At 44.2% G+C, this 19806-nt stretch overlaps 1 protein-coding gene and 1 non-coding gene across 2 annotated transcripts in view; both read left to right on the top strand.

Moving 5' to 3' along the window:
* wge (BAH domain and coiled-coil containing protein winged eye) overlaps nucleotides 1-19806 on the top strand; it is a 62382-nt gene that overhangs the window by 16781 nt on the left and 25795 nt on the right. Inside the window, exons 2-6 of the mRNA XM_029315520.2 lie at nucleotides 13490-13714; nucleotides 15378-15503; nucleotides 17546-17827; nucleotides 18645-19046; nucleotides 19346-19576. Of these exons, the coding sequence (XP_029171353.2) occupies nucleotides 13490-13714; nucleotides 15378-15503; nucleotides 17546-17827; nucleotides 18645-19046; nucleotides 19346-19576 (1266 nt within the window). The remainder of the gene's footprint in view (nucleotides 1-13489; nucleotides 13715-15377; nucleotides 15504-17545; nucleotides 17828-18644; nucleotides 19047-19345; nucleotides 19577-19806) is intronic.
* TRNAF-GAA (transfer RNA phenylalanine (anticodon GAA)) lies at nucleotides 14290-14362 on the top strand. The gene has a single exon. It is a non-coding gene; the product is annotated as a tRNA-Phe (tRNA).

The following is a 19806-nucleotide window of genomic DNA, read 5'->3' as shown; positions in this document are numbered from 1 at the left end:
ACGAGAGGGGGGTAGAGCCAGCAGTAATCGACCTGTATGCGACGCAGCGAGAGGATATGAAAGAAAGGACACGAGAGAGAGAGAGAGAGAGAAAGAACGAGAAATAACGGCGAGGAAGGGACAGGATGGAGATAGCGCAGGCATGCAACAAAAGTAGATATCGCAGCATGATATCGCTTGAGCGTATTGCTGTGTGTGAGCGAAAGAGAGAAACGGATAAGAAGGAGACGGAAAGAGAAAAAGAGAGAGAGAGATGGAGAGAGGGAGCGACTGGCTCTCTCGTCGGTGGCAGAACCGACGAAGAAGAAGGGGACCTCTAACCACTAGCGACGTATACAGCAGTGCTGAAGAGGGTTTTTTGCAGTTGGAACTCCGCTTTGAGATTTTTTTTTCATCCGAAGAGACGCGGTAGATTTACTAGATGCGAAAAATTCGGGAAAAACCTTTATAGGAAATAAAAATCGGAGAAACTCTGATGCCGTTTAAAAGAGATCAGATCCATATGATTTAATAAATCGATATTCATTTATATTGTTATACTAATAAATCGACAAGTTTCGTATTAACTGTTGTACGCGTTTCGAGTTTCAAATTGATACATTTTTTACATACATGGATCTGATGATGATGTCAAAGAGGGAGAGAGAGAGAGAAAGATTGTCACGAGACGTCTTCTGTTAATCATCCCGTATAGCATTCACGCGAGATCTCTTACGAAACGTTTTAAGAACTTCCTACATACAGATCGTTTTACAACTGTTGCAGAATATATACTCGGGACAAATGCCAAATTTTCAGGAAGAAAACACTATCTCACCCGTCTACCTTTACCCAACTTGTGTCTCAATCACATTCTGATGCAATTCCAACTGTGCGGCGCAATCTTTCCCTCGGTTTTTCCAATCCGGAGGGTGTCGGGGTTTTCCAAAACTGCAGTCAATCTTGGTACAGAGAACCTAACTGTCTCGTTGACCTAATAAAAGCCCGGACATCGGGAGGGAAATTCCTCTAAATGTCGGCGCTATTCATCATTATATAGGAAAAGTCTGGCGTCGGGTTCTCCTTTTTTTTATTAATTCTACTTATGCCGTTTTAATCAGCCGCCGCCGGGAGAGCTGTCTACCTTGCTCCAAGTCGAGCAATTAAGCGGAATGGCGCAACTGCGTGGAGTAACCTAGTTGTGCGTCTTATCTCGCATCGGCGGCGTAGCGTGCGAAACGCGTGTATCTCGTTGGCGCCATCTTTTTTCCCCCTGCGACCGACCGTTCCCGTGATCGTTTTAACCCTGTTTCGCCCGCTCGTTCGTTCGTTCGTTGGCTGTTTTACTCCGCAACGACGCTTCTCGACGGGATATTCCGCGACCTCTAAAATCGTTATCCGCTCTCGAGTAAGCTATACGTACGTATATATGTATGTGTGTACGATACCGACGCTTTGAAAGAAATCATTAATATGGCGTGCATGTTAATTTTGTTGATATGAAACGACTGAAAATAAAAGTTCGTAATGATTGTTTAGAAATATCCCTTAGAGCGCTGGATACTAGGTTTTAAGCTGATTTTGTGACGCTGGATTTCAGTATCGGAAGACGTCACATGACCAAAAGTAAAGATACCAATTCAATTTTGATCATGTGACTTAATGTAAGGTATGAAACAATATAAGTTAATATTTCTCGTCTATCGATTTATATTATATCATAGGATCTGATCTCTTTTACAACGAGCAACTTTTTGTTCATGTTCCATGTTTCTTCAAAATATTGTTCGTTGTTGCTCCAACGAGGAGGAACGCAGCTTATGAACTTGCAGCAACAACTTTTGCTGATGTTCCATGTTTCTTAAAAATATTATTCGTTGTTGCTCCAGCGAGGACGCAGCTTATGAAACTTTCAGTAACAACTAGCAACTTTTTGTTCATGTTCCATGTTTCTTCAAAATATTGTTCGTTGTTGTTCCAACGAGGAGGAACGCAGCTTATGAACTTTCAGCAACAACTTTTGCTAATGTTCCACAATTTCTTAAAAAAATTGCTCGTTATTGCTTCAGCGAGGACCTAGCTTAAAGCGTCAATTCTACGTTCAACTCGTACGCGAGGAAAAAAACTGGAAAATCTTCTCTGCTCGCTGCAATATTTCTCGATGCAGTTTACAATTCTCAATGGGAGCGACCTTTAAACGAGGTCGAGAATTACATTTCCTCGCGGTTGTCCAGCGCGCGATCGCACCCGATAGGTAGAAACGCTACGTCAATCTGATAAGGTGATAATCACCCCGTTGCAGAACACGGCAGATAGGGGCGGTGATCGCGAATGCGCTTTTCGCGTTAACGCTAAAGGCGCTTTTCCGTTTTTCGCGTCGAGACGCGACATCGCCGCCGGGGTTCAAAGACGCCGCGTCAACTTTGACTTCTCGCCTCGCCGAACTTTTTCGAGCAAAAAACCTCCCCAAAAAAAAAGAGTCTCGAATTTCACATCTATCGTCGAAATCGCGAATTTTCGCGCGGAAATTGGGAGGGCGTAAAAGTAACTGGCGCGTGAGAGATCGCGTGATAGCGGGAGAGTAATGAGAGTTCTTAACTCACAGACGGAGGAGTACCAAATCGCTTCCGTACGAGGCCTTTGCTCGACAACCACCGCGTGCGAGCCGACTCGGGAAAACGTATGGGGAATCATATGGAGGTGTGTTGAACCACGCGTATCTGTCTCTTCTCGCGCGCGCGCGCACACACAAAGAGCCAGCTACGTTCGCTCTGTCTCCTTCACTATCCGTCATAGGCTAAAAACGTTCGCCGCCTGTCCCCTTATTCACGCGTGTAACCTAATTTTCACACGCTGTTAAATTCCGTCAAGAAAATGAGCGAGAAGCGCTCTATTAGAAGTCGTCGCAAATAGCCGAAACCCGGAGGAATTCCGTCTTCCGTCTAGGCTCTGGATGATGAACGCGCAGGTAAACTTGTATACATGCGACAAATCGCGTGTACTTTGCCAAGTATGCGTATCGACCTTTTTCTCTCACTCTTCTTTCTTTCTCCCTCTCCGAAGTCTCCGATTGCAGTAATTTTCGTCGCGCAAAAACGTATACATTTCGTCGAATGTACACAAAGTGTCCGATAACGACGCGTAACGTAGCTCGCATGTTAAAGCTCGCTTCTGTTTTTATTTTCCTTTTTTTTTTTTTTCGCCGCACTATGGGCTCGATAACGCGCGATCTCTCCGGTTCGCGACTGATGGTGAACGAATGAAAACGAAACGCGCTATTCGGCAACGACAAATAATAAATCGGCACTTGTGTCCGCGCGAGATGAGAGGCATGCGAGACGAAAGGATAAAGGAGGGAAAAAAAGGGAGAGAGAGCGAGAGAGGAAAAGAAGCGTAGCTTCGCTCGGAGTAGAAGAAGAAGAAGCGGATGCGAAGAGAGGAGTCTCGCGTTCGGTTAGGCCGCGAGGAGGAGAAGGCTGAAAAATTCAGAAAGACACCGAGCAAGAAAAGGAGACGGCGAGGAGGTGCAGGAGGGAGTGGAGAGAGGTCGGGGGTGGGGGAGGAAGGGGGCAGAAAGCTCTGAAACTCGTTGTTAAAGCCGATAGAGCGCTACTACGGGCTCGTCGGCCTTGCTCACCAGCCGAGCCGCGTGTATATCCCCTTTATACCGGGTGTTGGAAAGAGAGAGGGAGGCCTCTCTCTTCTTCTTCTCTCTCTCGTCCACTTCCTATATATCTGAACGCGCGGGCGCGCAGATACGAGAGTTCCACCCATCTCTCTAGCCGCGCGGGCATATATACGGGGTGATCCGTGAAATCGTGACCGACCGATCGATCGGTTTCTCTCTCTCCCCCGTCACGCTCGACGTCCGATTGCGGCTTCGGGACGAGAGTCCCGCGATCCTTGAGATCGATCATCCGAATTTTGATGGTTAATTTTGCGTAGCGAAAATAAAATAAAAAATTTATCGCTGACCCGTTAGATTCGAGTGAATTTTATTTTTTAAACTTTTAATTAAAGATTTTAATAATAAGAAATATATCAATGTTTGATTCCGGGCGCTGTTTTTCTTCAACGAAGCATCCGAGATCAGGATTTTTTAGACACTCGGTATCTATCTGGGGAGCCTCCCGTCGTCGTTAGAATCTCGGAGGCGGCGTCGGTCTCTCGGCCGCGCGTTAGAAACGCAAAGTCGAAGCGTATACGTTTATTTGTCATACGTGCGTATCGTAGCCGTGGTTCTATGAGTTAGGTCTGGCGCTCGACTCAGGTTGGGTTAGGTCTAGTTTACTCCAATTTACGAACGGCGGGCAGTCGGACAGGGGCGGCGGGAAGTGGGGGTTGGAGGGAGGGAAGAGAGCGGCCCCGAGGGACTTTAATTTCCTCGGCGTGTGTACGGGGCCCGATGGTTTAAAAGCGCTCCTAAGAACCCGCGGGGCTTTATGGGGGTATGCCAGAATTAACCATTAACGTGTGATTGTACTGGTGGAACCCCGCCGAAACTTGACACCGCGATATCTCTCTCTCTCTCTCTTTCTCGCCTGCTTGGTGCCAAGGCTACGTCGTACCGAAACGTGAAACATAGAACGACTTGTTCGATTGGTCTTAACCGGCTAGAACGGAATTAGGCGAACGCTATTGCGCTGAAACCAAGTTAGTCCCAAGTTACGAATCACTTTAGACGATGAATAGCCTTAGATCTGGAAACTGAACAAGTTGCGGAAAGTGATCAATTTCTGATAACGAAGAAACATAGATGTTACGCGTAATAAAAATATATATTATATATATATTTATTCATATGTATGTATATCCGATATGGGCGCGTCGTATAATTTGAAAAAAGTATAAAAGATTGTTTCTCAACTTGCGGTATACTTTCAAAATGGCGCACGTGCGCGCCATTCGTTCGCGCAGCCTCTCTCTCTTCATTTTTTCCTAAGCTCCGCATTCTTGATTCTTGCCACTTTTCAGTACATTCTCGTCTTCGAAGAAAGACGGTCGAGCTGCGGAACGAACGAGAAAAGCCTGCGACCGTTTTTGGCAAAAAATCATTTTACCGCTTCCTGTTCTCGATACAAGTTCCCTTCTCCTCCCTAAAAGTATACAACTTTGAAAAAGTAAAACGGTTTCCTTGGCAGGATAAAATATTACCAATAAATAGAGAAAGAGAAAGAGAGCTTCCGCAACCTTACTAGTACACTTCGATTTCGCTTTGCTTTAACATCGTTTTCCCGATGCATTCGACGCAGAACTCTAACGCAGACATTATCCTCATTACCGTACATGCTAACTGATGGCTTCCCCATCGTTATAGCTATTTTATGATCAACACACGCGAGGTTAGCTATATACATACGAAACCCCTTACCGTCGTTAGAACGTCGAACAAGCAAACGAAAGAAAGTGCAATTGTAGTACAGAACACTCAAAACAGAAGACAAAGCGATCATTGTGCGAGCAAATCATCTTCATCAGTATCGATTTATCCGATTACTTCTTTTTCTTCCTCCCTTAAATAGCAACACAGTCGATTGATTAACAATTAACGTCGTTCCTTATCCCATCCAAGATAATTGGAGTAATTTGGCGCGCCGACACGCGCGATTCACGTATCTAAAGTGTAACGACTCTTCCGCGGGTTGCCGACGAGAAAACGAAGAAGGCAGAAAACGCAGGGTGCGGAGGATCATTTAATTCGGGTACACCCCGTGAACGCGCGGCATCGCGCCGCGGACGATGGTGGGGGCGCCAGTTGCCTAGCGACCTGCCCCGGGAAGCCCCGTAGTCCTCCTCGAGCGTACTTTGTTTGCCGTAGCCCCCGAAAACACAAAGCTTTTCGTGACTTTTCGCACAGCGCATAGGCCGTCTATCTCGGTATAGATGGGCAACATATAAAAATAGTACAAGGTGCAGAAGGATGTGTGTACTCGACGATTTGGCGAACGCCGCAAGGTTCAGGTTCTTGCTTTTGAAAGGGAGAAATATATATGTTGGTAGTAGAACTGCGTAGTTTGAAGTCACTTTATAGCTATGTCCTTACTGGAGCAACAACGAGCAGCTTTTTTAAGAAACATGGAACATCGACAAAAAGTTGCTGGTTGTTGCCGAAAGTTTCATCAGCTGTGTCCTCACTGAAGCAACAATGAACAATATTTTTAAAAATCATAGAACATCGGCAAAAAGTTGCTCGTGTTGCTCCAGTGAGGACGCAATTCTATGTTCTCACTTGAAGCAAGAAGGAACAACTTTTTGTTGATGTTCCGTGTTTCTTAAAAAAAGTTGCTAGCTATTGCCGAAAGTTTCAAGCTGCGTCTTTACACGAGCAACTTTTTGTTGATGTTCCATATTTCTTAAAAATGTTGCAGTGAGGACATAGTTTATGTTTTATAGAAATAAACTAAAGAAAATGCAGCGGATCTCTTTGCTCGTTCGCTCTGATAGGGGGCAATCATATCGAATTTCTGTACTTGAAACAAATTTCCGATTGATCTAAGAACTGCCATTTAGTTTGGTTATCTTTAAAAGCGACCGAGAAAGAGAAAGAAAAGAGAGAGAGAGAGTTGGCAACGGATGAGATACTCCTGTTCCTTTCTCTCTCTCTCTCTCTCTCTTCATTCTCCTGTCCCTCGGTCGGGTGAAAGTTGTGCTCGGGAAAATCATGCGGATAGATCCTTGATCCTTGATCCTCGCCGGCTCGTGAGAGTATAAATGGAAAAGCGTGCGAAATTCCGGAACGGCGCGTCCACTCTCTCGTCCCTTTAAAGCCGGCCTCGAATGTAAATTGCCACGACGAGCGAACTATTACCGATGCGCAGTTTTTCCATCCTCTTCTCGAACGGCTCACGTATACGATTAACCCTTAGACAGCGGCAATTTCGTCGTATACCGGCGCTTCGATTGCCTTATCGTATGTATAAATATATATACGCCTCTGTGTTTCTCTCCTCCGGATAGTTATGGCAGTTCGCGAATGATCGACGACTTTATACTTTCCGCTTGATTTCCTATTCGCCTCGCAGATATGATAAAATCATTAATCTCGGAATATCGTTTAATAAAAAAAAAAAAAAAAGAAAAAAAGTTTCTCGATATCTAAATATGATAATTTCCGAAGAAATGAGTATATGATAATGAGGTACTCGCATACGATTGCCTCCGTGACTGTTGAAATATCGAGGGGAAGTCTAACGTTCCATCGAGTCGTCTAGTAGAGGTAGTATTAGCTGTCGTTGCCGCTCAAATGCGGCGTGTCACGGAGTAACAAGTGTGAAACTAAAGATAGAGTCGCGTGAAACTTTGAATGTTTATTAGGAACAGACTGCTATACTAAGCTCTCCACCTGAGAATAGAGAATCCCCTTTTCCACCCGAGTCCATATAAGTCCAATGAAGACGCGTCTCTTTACGCGATGACAAACGCAAACGCGTGGCGAGCAACGAGGTAACGCTCGAATACACGAAATCACATCGATCACGCAGCCAGCGCGTCTCTTAACGCTGACCCTGATTCTAGGAAAGGGATGAGAAAACGGACGGTCGGGTCCTGGAATGCTGCGCCTAGCTTAAAACCCTTGTGTCCTATACCTGTCCTTCTCCCACGCCGCTTCGTTCCTTCGTTGATGTTTCCCCTTCTCTTCGACTTTGTGGTCTTCTCTCGCACGGAAAGAGTTCCTCCCTCTATCTCTTTCTGCCTATCTTCTAAGCTAGAAGTTTCTTTCTTCTTTTTTCGTCTTTCGTTCCCCTCTTCGTTGCCTCTTTCTCGTCCTTCGGTTCCCCTCTATCATCCACTCTATCGCGGTCCCTTTCCTTAGCTTCCTGTCTTCCTTCGGTGCATCCTTCTCTGCCTACTTTGAAGATCGCTGCTTCTCTCTCTCTCTCGCTCTTTCTTACTTGCTCTGTTCCTCTTCCTTTCTTTAGCTCGAGGTTCTCATTTAGTTTACGACTAGAAGACTCTTCGACGATGCTTATCATTACGTTTCATTAGATTTCGCGATTTGATCGACTCATTCAATCTTCTTCTGCTCCAACGAAGAAAAAAAAATTATTTCTAGAAAGATTAATTCGGGACCTTGAATCTACGCGATCCTGAGCTACGCCGCAACAAGCTTCGTTATCTTACGGCAGAACGAGGTAGGAAAAATTCCTGCGTGTTCGGGGGATTCGGTTCGCTCGTCCAGCCAGGTGTTCGGACCGTGAGCGAGCACTATCAGCGAACGCAGGAGCCCGCGGGTTTAAAGAGAGAGAGAGAGAGAGAGAAAGAGACGAAGAAGTCGGTGTAGGTGAGACAAGACGAGATACCGGCGTCGAAGAAGGACGAAGAACCTGTCCTCTCGAACTGAGCCTCCTCTACTCTCGGGCCTTCTCTGAAGAGGCTTAAAGAGGCCTTCAGGATTCGGCCTCTCTTGGTTTATAGCCGTACACGAGCGAACGTTGCCGTAACCGCGTCTCGAGAGAGAACGCGTTTCTAATCACACCGGAATAATTTCGAGGAGGAAAGAATCATCCGATTTGCAAATCTGCTCGCAACGCGACGATCGATCCTCTGGATTCCGTTCGGAAAGTAAATATCGTGAATCTCCCATAAATCTCAATATCATTCATCAATTTCTTCAAGAAAGGGAAGCATTTTTTTTTTTTTCGATTCAGCCGCATAAATTGCACGCGGATTCCGCGGAAATCGGCATCCTTTGCGCGGCGCGTTGTTAAAGATCGGAAATTTCGGCCCTCGGAATAACGTGGGGCTGTATGTGGAAATGACAGCCGGCTCGGCTCGGTCGCCCCTGTCATGTCGCGTGGAGGGGGGTAAGAGGGGGAAAGGCAGGGGTGGAAATGGGAGGGTGGCGCGCGCGGGAATCCTGGCCACCCTCTTCCCCGTCGCCTGGGCTGCATATATCGACCCACCGACGGCGGAGCGGAGCGTGCACGACCCCTGACTCGCGCACACATGAAGAAGAGAGAGAGGGAGAGACTCCTTAACCCTCATCCGCGCGTTGTTCGCGAGGCTGAATTTTGACGGACTGGATTTATCGAGAGATATCGCTCGTTGACGATCGCTCTTCGATCATTCTTGCCGCGATGGATAATAAGCGATTGCTCAATGACGCGTAATATGATGAATATCACAAGAGATGTAGAAATCTTGAGGGAGAAGGCGATATATGCGTGTTCTTCGAATCAGGGATTCTCGAAAACTATAGGCAGGAAACGAAAAATAAGTCTAGCTTGGATAGAGGAGAAGAGATTTTCTGTGTTCTTCTTTAATTATGAACTTCTTCGTTATGCGTAGCGAAGAGAAGAAAAAAAAGATATTTTGCAAAATCCAATTGTCTTGTCTTGAGTTGTTTCGAATGTGGATACACAATCGATTCTCTTTCAATGGATTCCTCGGTGGTTTTACAACGCCGCGTTGTGCAATATTGGGGTGTCGTAAAATGATCCCACCGAAATTAGGTACATCTGTAATAGTGTGCGAGTTGCACCAGTCGCGCGCGCATCGAACGAAAAAAAGGAAAGAAAAAAGCGGAAGTTGCAAAGCGAGATTCCCGCTGATCGCGGCGTAATCAGAGTCGACTCAGGGAAAGAGGAGTCTCGCGATAATCCCGACCCCGGTAATTCGCCCCGCCAACGAGGGAGGGAAGAGGGCAGAAGGCGAACAAGAAAAGTCGGAGGTGTCAAATTTTTACGAGCACCTGTTCACCATTTTCCCTCCTTGTAAAAAGAAAGAGAGAGAGAGAGAGAAAGACTGGGCCCCGCATCGTGTCAGGTAGACACGCAGGGCTCGTAGGGCCCCGTGTTATAGGTACCCTATCGACCTGGAAACCTGTTCTTCCTTCTCTCTTCCAACCCCCTTCCTCCTCATTCGCCCCGCTGTTCACCCTGCTCTTCACTCTGCTGCTGGCGGCGGGAGCGATGGAAATGAAAAATTAGGCCGTTGTCGGGACCTCGCCTCCTTCGGAACGCGTCTCCTCTCCTCCGTCGACTTTTTCGTCATCACCATTTATTTATCGCACGCCGACACGTACGTACGGGGTGTTTGTAAAACACGCGGACCAGATTTCTGACGGCGCGCGATCCAGCGGTATAGTAGTCGCGAGATAAGTTCCTACGAGCTTACGTCAGATGGTGCACGTCTTATCGAGATGGGTTACGAGTAGCTTTGTTTTCAATCGCTTATCAATTTTTGAAAATCCTTTTCCATTCAGGAAAAATCGACTTCAAACTGATGTCGAAGATCCCCAGCTCCGAGATTCGCACGTAAAAAGGATGATTTGCATTTCGAAGAAGAATCTTTTCTCTCCACAAGCCCGAAGAATAAGGAACATCATCTTATCCCATCGATGCGCATTTTCATACTAATGATCTATTCATACCCGCACCTAGAAAGAACATCGATAATTCTGAATCATCCGCAGCTTGAACGTGCATCTTGTACATCATGAAGTTTAAAAGAGACCGAGTCGGAATCTTTACTTCTAATTTACGGATATTCTATTTATCTAGCGATGTACATGTAGAAAGAGAGTAGGACGACATGAAAAGAACGAGACGGTCGATCATATAAAACTATGTTCTTCACTGGAGCAACAATGACCAATTTTTTTAAGAAACAACATGGAACATCAATAAAAAGTTGCTCATTGTTGCTCTAGTGAGGACGCAGCTTATGAAACTTTCGGCAACAACTTTTTTCAAAAGGGTGCTCGTTGATGCTCGAGTGAAGACGCAACTCTCACTGGAGCAACAACGAGCAACTTTTTTAAGAAACATGGAATATCAACGAAAAGTTGCTAGTTGTTGCTGAAACTTTTATAAGCTGCGAGTTCTTCATTGGAGTAATGAACAACTTTTTGAAGAAACATGGAACATCAACAAAAAGTTGCTCGTTGTTGCTCCAGTAAAGACGCAGCTTGAAACTTTCAGCAACTTTTTGAAGAAACATGAACAAAAAGTTGATCACTGCTGCTCCAGTGAGGACATAGCTTAATGATTCGCACTATCGGCGAGTGCCACGCCACGTGTATTTCTCCGTGAATGTATGCCTGCGGATTGACAGGTTATTGGCGGTTAGTCGTTAGTCTCTGCAGCGAAGCAGGCGATCGAGGGCGAGTGTGTATGCGATTCTCCGCGTAAGCCGTTTATGCGTAAGCGCGTGCGTGCACGCATGACCGAGCGCACGCGAGGGCGCGTCAAGGATCGCGATTAACTCCGTACTTGTAACTTGTGACTGTATAATTCTCTCGCCGCGCCGCTAGAGCTATTTTTCTTATGAAAATGGCTCCGCGCGTTATATTCATTACGTTCCCGCTAATGCGGCCGGTTATGTCGGTTACGTTGCGCGATGTAACACGAGGCGTTGCCGGAAATTAATCTTTGGCGACGCCAAACTTTGCGATGTGATAATAAATACAATTGTCTATATTACATCTCGCGTTGGTGTATCAGCGCACTCTTGTCTAATAAACTATTCCTATGTAGGTAGAAGTTTATTAATTGGAATCGATATACGTTGATGAGAGATGTTGTGCAAACGATGCGATCCAATCATGTTTTGTAGGTTAATGTAAATTCTATACAATTATAGATTTATGGAGATCTTTCTTCTTTAAAGATTGATTTTAATCAACCGTTTACATTAAATTAAATAAAATGTACGCCTTTTTTTATATTTGTGTTTATATTGTATAATTTGATTTTCTTAACATTTACAATTAATCTAGCATTAAGAGGATCAAATTAAATGTAAAAGTAGAAATATTAAAAATTTATACACAAATCCAGGTAGGAAACAAGCTAAAAGAGCCAAGCGTAGAAACGCAATAGATTTATTTTAAAATTCTTCTCTATATGTATAATTCGTTTATTTAACAAGTTACATAAAGAATTTAAAAACGCTCGTCTGCTGCGTTTATATGTATGTCAGTCTCTCCTTTTTATTAAAAATTCATGTAGCGTTGAAACTGACGAAGAATTTTTTAAAGATTGATCCCTTTTTCATAGACCGATCCGAGCAGTTTCCACTTTCGAGATACTCCGCGAACATAAAAACGCTCGTTTACTATAATAACCGCAAAACCAAAAGACTTGCGCGGAGAATATGAAACTGGCGATTTCAAGCCCGGATGTATCGATCTAGGATGATTGCCGCGCAATACACCCTTAGGCGCGTCGCACCCTGTATATCTCTAAGAGACTACATTATGCTTGCCGACCTGTTGCTACCCTTTCCTACCTCGCACCCTTCTACTGTTCCTTCCGACCTAATCCACCCGCCGCTACGAAACGGAATCCCTTCTCTTCTCTTCTCTTCTCTTCTCTTCTTTCCTCCGTCTTCCACCTCATGTGCGCTTTCTCATGTTAGTTCGGCTCATTGAAACCACTCTATATCCTTCATTTTGGATTCTTCGTTTTTTTCCTACATACCTCTTCTCTTTCTCCGTTTCTTCTATTTCAATCTCGATCTTCATCCACTGCCTCTTCTCATCCTTTCTCGATCCCTTTTTCAAGCTCTTCGATTTTTTCTTTACGCGAAAGAGATTCTTTCGAAACACTACGATATCGATATACCTTGACGAGATGGCATCGATATTTTTAACTCGATAGTTAAAAAGTACGAGTAACTTCTCGCCTTGTATTGTGCGGCCGATATGTTATTTTCTACCGCAGACCTTAACGAGGATTTATAGGCACGAACGTCTGCTACGCGAGTATCTACGGGGTGTCCGAGAACGACTAATCATAGCACTAATGACGGACTCTTTGTAGCCGACTTGTAGCCGATGTATTATCTTTTTCCTTCTTCAATCGTCAAACGTCAAAACAAGAATGATCCTTTCTCCGAAAGTTCTTTCAACAAACCGATCTTATGTTTTTCGATTAAGATTCATATAGGATTTTCCTTTTCGAAGATCCAGAATATTGTCCAACTGTCATAGAATATTTAAATGTCGATAGCATGAAAATATACTCGAATAACAATGCGAAAATCTCCCTCTCACGAAGATCTGTGAAGTTGACACCCCAAAATGCGAATTTTTATAAAATTGATGTGATATATTCGATTGTCTACAATTTGTCCACATACATTGCCGTTTTTTGTTCACCAGACAACAAAAAAATTAGAAATAAACAAGGAATACATTTTATCATGACCACCCCTAGATGCGTTTTTAAAAAAAACTATATATGTATTTCGATTGTCCACATTTGACCATAAATAATTGTCTCTTGTCCACTTGAATGCAAATAAAAATTAAAAAACAAACAAAAAAGTCAACGATCAATTTCATTATAAGCATTCCTAAGTGTAAGCGCGATTATTTAAAAATGATAAATGGGGGTGCATCAATTGTGTAAAAATTCGCATTTCGGGGTGCCGACTTCACAGACGTCTCTCTTCCAGTCGACGAGAGTGAACCCGATTGAAATTAAGATCGCTCTTACTCGTCGCTCGCTCTCGCCCGAAATTGAGATTAATGCCGTGCATTTTTTTCTCGATTCTCCGATTGCAGCCTCGGGAGGGGGTGGTTCGATGTTGGTCCCTCCCGTGGCCCAAGGTGGGACCGGCGATCGTCCCGTGGGGGACCCGGTGGCACGGGCGCAGCAGACGACCGGCACCGCCGCCGCAACGACGACCCTATGGCCTTTAGCACCTGCGCAGCCCAATCAGGTTCCCAATCAACAGGCCCAGGGCATACCATCCCTGGCCGCCACGCCTGCGCCCGCTCACAATCAAGGTGAGCATTACGTTATTTGTACGTGTGGAAGTGTGTATCGATTCATTATTATTATCTCACGCCGGCCTAACTCTTCCAGATTATATACATATATGAACTCCGATCTTGAATATATTCATCTCTCGAAAATTGTGGAAAGTCAAGCCTGTGCGTTTCTCGCTTATGTAAGATGTATCCTTAGTTTTCATATTAATTCTTTCCTCGATATTTTGTGTTAAGGTCCTTGCAATGCCAGGCAACAGACAATAGGAATAGGAAGTAGAAAATATCAATCACGCAATCGGAAAAGGGATTAGATGTCATTCCCTGCTCCCTTGATGGGTATTTTCTATTCCATGTTGCCTGGCATTGTGCGAGAACCTTGAAACATTCATGAAAAAGCAAAGAAAACTTAAAACCTAATTTAATCTTGATGAAGAACTGTACTTGTCAGATTTTTTACGGCATATCCGGTACATCTGTTATGTAATATTCTACTATTGATCGGAGGTCGTTCACGCTTGACATGTAATACGCTTATCGCGCATTATCAACTGGATAACTCGAATTTGAGTTATACGTTAGAATGTCTATACGCCGAAATAGCTCAGTTGGGAGAGCGTTAGACTGAAGATCTAAATGTCCCCGGTTCAATCCCGGGTTTCGGCAAAACTTTTTTTTCATCTTCGATGTAATATTCTTTGTTTTCATTCAGAAGAACGTCAGAGAGATTGGAATACGATATGATCTTCTTTTATTTATCGAGTTTCGAAATGGAACAAATATTTATTCTCTTTGCCTCATTAAATTAACGTTTACATTTAGTGCAACCATTAGCTGTGTTCCGTAACATCTAACATTATACATATATTATACCTGACCTAAGTCAATATTTTACACATGCCCAGATGATTGATTACTATCCATTGAAAAACTGAACAAAACATGCCTCATTATTATTAACGTTTTTATGCAATTGTGTAAATAATGAGTTGCTTATTTTTCCCAAATAAGTCTATCTTCGAAACATTATGAAATTTGATGAGGTACGAATTTTATGCTAATAAGTATCGCTTTTAATAATGTTATGATAATTCTTGTACATATATTATATATATATTACCATTGGCAAGTATTTTGAAATCATCGTAGTGATTTGTTCGAAGACATATATAAAGATGAAATTCTGATTACACATTTGCACTCGACGATAAGAAGATACGCCGAAGAAATAGTGTGTTACATCCGATATAAAGATTACACATACCCCAGTATGATTGATCGATACGTAAGACTTGCGGTTTGAATCGATGTAAAACAAAGCGTTAAAAATAGATATAAAAAGCTAGGCCGGCATGTCATACTTTTGTCTGGCACGTGTTGAGTCAGAAATACACATATTACGGAAAGAAAAGTGAAATATCAAATCTTTATTCTATAATAATCAGTTACGCATCCGCAAGAACGATCCACTTTTTTTCACGATATATTTCAGACAAATGTCATTGTTAATGCCGGATCTATATTCATATATGTACACGATTTGAATGCGTATCTCGAAAATACAGCGTTCGCGAGCCTCGCTCGATCGTTAAGTTGAGCTAAGCGTTTCCTCGATCGCGTGTCGTTGACTTATTTGACCTGGATTAATTATAAACTCCCCGACATCTTAACGATGTTACAGGTGCGAACCGCTACGGACTGTACTCGTTATTCCCAGGGGGTGGCGGGGGCAGTTACGTCGCCGCCACTCCTGCCACCCCCGGGCAACCGACGCCAGCACGAGCTTATCACGCGACGACGCACAAGGGTAAGTTTACAACGACTTCCTCTCGCCGATTCCTTTTCTTTCAAGGCCAAGTAATCATTTAAACAGCAATAGTTCTCGCCGCGCAAACGCAAGAATCTTTCCGATCCGATCGTGCGTTTGGGGATGACGTTAAGAATTACATCTCGCAAATTACAATTTAATTGAGAATCTTAGACGTTGACCTCTGTCAATTTTCAGACATGTATTCAGATATTGACGATATTTTTATCATTCATCTTATATACAGAGAAGATAACACAAGAAGAAGATAACGCATGAAGCTATAATCGAGAAGATATATAATATGTCTTTTCTTGATTATAATGTGTTATCTGTATATAAGATCGTTAAAAACATCGTCAATATCTGCAAAGTAGACCTCGATAAAGGATCGAAGAACGTTTGACGCTCGAAGGAGGATTAGGAATCACTTTTAGATCGAACTTGGCGCGATTTTTCCAACCGTGTCTCGGTGACGAGACTTTTGGCTCGAGCCTCCCTCGGATAATTGAAATCTCGCCGGAGATTTTATTTTCGACAGGACTTCGAGAGGAAGGTGGGGACTCGACCCTTCGAAGTGTCCCTCGCGTGTCGTCTCGTTTTCTTTTTCTTCCGAATCTGCTGCCGGGTCTTTCCACCACCACCGCCGTCGTCGTTTTACGGAGCCGCGTTTTGGGTTACACCTCGGACAATGAGGTTGTTAGGAACTGTGAGGAGATGCCGAGACGGTCTACAGTCTACAAACTGGACACTCGGTCGCGCGCGAGAATTCTTCAATTCCTCTCTCCGAATCCTCCTTCGAGCTTTAATTGCGTAATTGCTCTATTGTGAGTTGGGAGGGGCTCCGCGTGAAAGACTTTTTCGCGTCGCGTCACAAAAAAGCGCCATGTATACAGAACTTATATTGCTAATAGACAGTAAGCTGAAGATATGAACCAGTTGAAAATTATATACCATATGCATATATATCATTAATAATATGGAATAATATAAATTATTATAAATGAAGCAATAATTATAACAATATAACTGAAATTAACAATATATAACTTATATTATTAATCAACAAGTTGGCGAAATGCGTGGACTCTGATGAATGTCGAGATGATTTTTTCCCGTATAGTAAAGATTCGATTTCGCGGTTTCTAATCAATTCAACCTTATCTTTCATGCTTCGTTGGGCTGTATTGCAGAACGAACAAGTAAGTATATGTATAAAGTCGCGAAGCGAAGGACGTACATAGATGTAGATTCGAAATTTTGACATAATGCATAATCTTGGGATGAATGACACTTTCCGACGTCGTGTCATTCTGCTAACGACAGTCAAGTCTGTATACGCAATCGTTGTAGACATCGACGTAGATATTTTTCACACACGCGTTAATTTGCATAGGCAGATACGTATCCGCATTTAGATAAAATCAATAGTCCTAGCGATGGCGCAGCGCGCTGCCGAAGATATATCGCGCTACCGCGCGCTCCGATAGAACGTCGCGTGTTCTCTCTCTCTCTCTCTCTCCCTCTCGCGAGAATAACGCGAGACTTTTCCCTCGCAAAACGCGGATTTTGAAAATTGTAATATCCGCCCCATTTCTACCACCGTATTCTCCTCCCCTTGCAAACTGCAGTTACCTAATTATCGATAAAATATCCGGTTAGGTAATTATCGATAAAATATGGAATCCTAATTATTGGCGAAATATAGAACCAAAGTACCCCCATCTCGAGAGCTACCCTCTCCGTATTTTATCAATAATTGATAAAAAATGGAGCTCTCATTTTATTCTTCCTCGAGAAGCTAAATGATCCAGAGATTACATGCTTTTGATTATACAAATAGAGACAATTCTACACAAGATAAAATACCCCGCTATTTCGATCGTCAAATGGACTCGATCTAGAATCGCGATCGCGGAATAACATAACTTTTCTATTCACGGACAGGAGCAAGAGAGAGAGAGAGAGAGAGAGCGCACGAATACCGTACACTTATCGCCCGTTCGCGGTGAGCCGGGTCGATTAATCGGCGGATTCTCCAGTTTCAGAGAGCGTGTTTTCCGCGGCGGTTGGGGTCGGGATGGGCGGCTACACCTGGGGCGCTCCCACGCCCCCGCCGGGATCGCCCTACAGCCCCGTGCCCGTGACGCAGCTGGAGCTGCTGGCGAAAAACTTGGCGAACCTGGCGCCCGCGGCGGCGGGCCAGCAGGCCCTGAGTCTGCAGGGTGTCGGGGTTAACGTTGCCGGTAGCCTGCATCACGCCCAGCATACCCAGCACACTCAGCATACCCTCAACCTCACCGGGCTCCACCATCTGCATCACGGTAAGGGAACCTATTGAATCCCCGGACGTGTTTGTCGCACTCGGGAAATTTCCAAGTATCGGGGAACCGCTGCACGTGCGCTAAAATTTGATAATTCCTTCCTGAAAACGAGCAAAGTGAATTTTTTTTTATTTTTATACGAGAGAGGGAAATAGGCTAGTGTACTTTTGATGACACAATGGTGAAGAATATATGTTATTTTCCTCTTATTCCTACATTATCTATAATGTTATTGTGCAATTAACGCGGAAGAAGATGAAGCTATTTCGCGAGGAATTAAATATAACGGAATGTATGTAGCTCTGATTTCTCGACAGTGTTATCAAGAACGGAATGACTGCCTGCCGTTACAAATCGCGTTGCATTCATTAAATTTCCTCATCTTATATTAGTCGGAACTTAACGAATCTAATCAACGGAATCTGATAAGCGAAGCGAAGAAAATGTAACTGACATAAGTAGGATAAATTAGAATCTCTCTTTCTCTCTCTCTCTCACACATACTTATAACAAATTCATCTTTTATTTTTTTTCGCTTGTTATATATGCGGATAGTAGTTCGTACTTACAACGAATCGACAACTTGTAGCACTTTCCGGAAAAAGCATCTCTGAGAGTTTTCGAAAAAATATTGAAGCAAATTTTTCTAATGAGTTTGCTGAATCGGATCTTCCTCTCTCCCCTTGCCATCCCGAGAATTATCTTATCAGCGTAATATCAAGTCCTGCGGAAATAGCACGTAATCTGTTACTTCTCTCATGATAATTGACATCTCAGAGAATAACGTTAACGATAATTTACTTGTATTTGGCAAAAGGCGGCCTCCACCAGAACGCGTTCTCGCCCCAGCTGTCCCTGGTGACCGGCGGCGCGCCGACGTTGACCATCAACAGCTTCTCGTCACCCAACTCGGCGAGCGGGATCGCGCCGACGACGGGTGTCCTTCTGCAGGAGTACCAACCGCCGATAGGCGCGACGGCGACGACAGGATGCAACGTCACCGTCAACTCGGGCTCGTCCTGCCTGACCAACACCAGCAGCACGACCAGTGGCATGCTGGTGCACGGCGGTGGTGCCGTCCAAGCCGCCGCCGTTCAAACCACCACCGCCGCCACCACGGCCACGAAGAAGCGGGAGGCCTTTCTGCCCAGTCAAGGCCAACCGGTGAAGCTGGAGAACAAATCGACCAGGACGTCGTGCCTCTGCAGGAATAGCAATGGTACGAGTCCGTGTGGTACCCTTGATAATCGGAAGCTTCTTTTTGGACCTCTCTAATCTCCTCATTTTTTATTCACATTTCCCAGACGTCAGATTTCGATCTTTCTGAAGCTATATTTTTCGAGCTTCCAATCCTGAACAGTTCTTGAAATTCTAAAAAAAAACTCCAATCTGGAAGAGGAAACCTAGAGTTTAAATTTTCGAGATCATTATCGCGCGTCGCTCTTGAATTAGATGGAATTAGAAAAGACTCTGGATTATGAATTCGCGATTAACGATCGCGGAAACGATCGATTCCAGGAAAGACGAAGGTGGTGCATTCGGAGGTGGGTTGTAGCAGGACCTTACCTGTCGCTTCATCTTGGAACGGACAGGACAGCAATGCGGGTGCCAACAATAGCGGTGCCAATCTGACGGTGAAGAGGGAACCCTTGGCCTCGGTGCCCTGCCAAGTCGCCGAGGTTTCCACGTCTCTACACGCCACCACCACCTCCGTCAAGATCGAGCCCGTTCCACCCAAGTCCGAGAACGGTAAGTGTCCTAGAACATTAGAGAAGAGCCGATTATTCCTATTCAGAGCGATGGTTTTGGAATCAGCAGGGTGGTCAGAGTTAATTATCATAGAGATAATCGAATTTATCTTTGCTTCTTGATGTATCCAACAAGATCATCATAAGATGATATATCATCAACGACAGATGTCAGATGAAAATTATCCGCGTATCCACGTATTATTGCGCGACAATATATCACGAGAACGA

Source organism: Nylanderia fulva, unplaced genomic scaffold (genome assembly GCF_048542155.1).
Source record: "Nylanderia fulva isolate GAGA-0341 unplaced genomic scaffold, ASM4854215v1 Scaffold6, whole genome shotgun sequence".
NCBI classification, from domain to species: Eukaryota; Metazoa; Arthropoda; class Insecta; order Hymenoptera; family Formicidae; genus Nylanderia; species Nylanderia fulva.
Note: the sequence above shows the minus strand (reverse complement) of the source record. Positions and strands in the feature narration are given on the sequence as shown.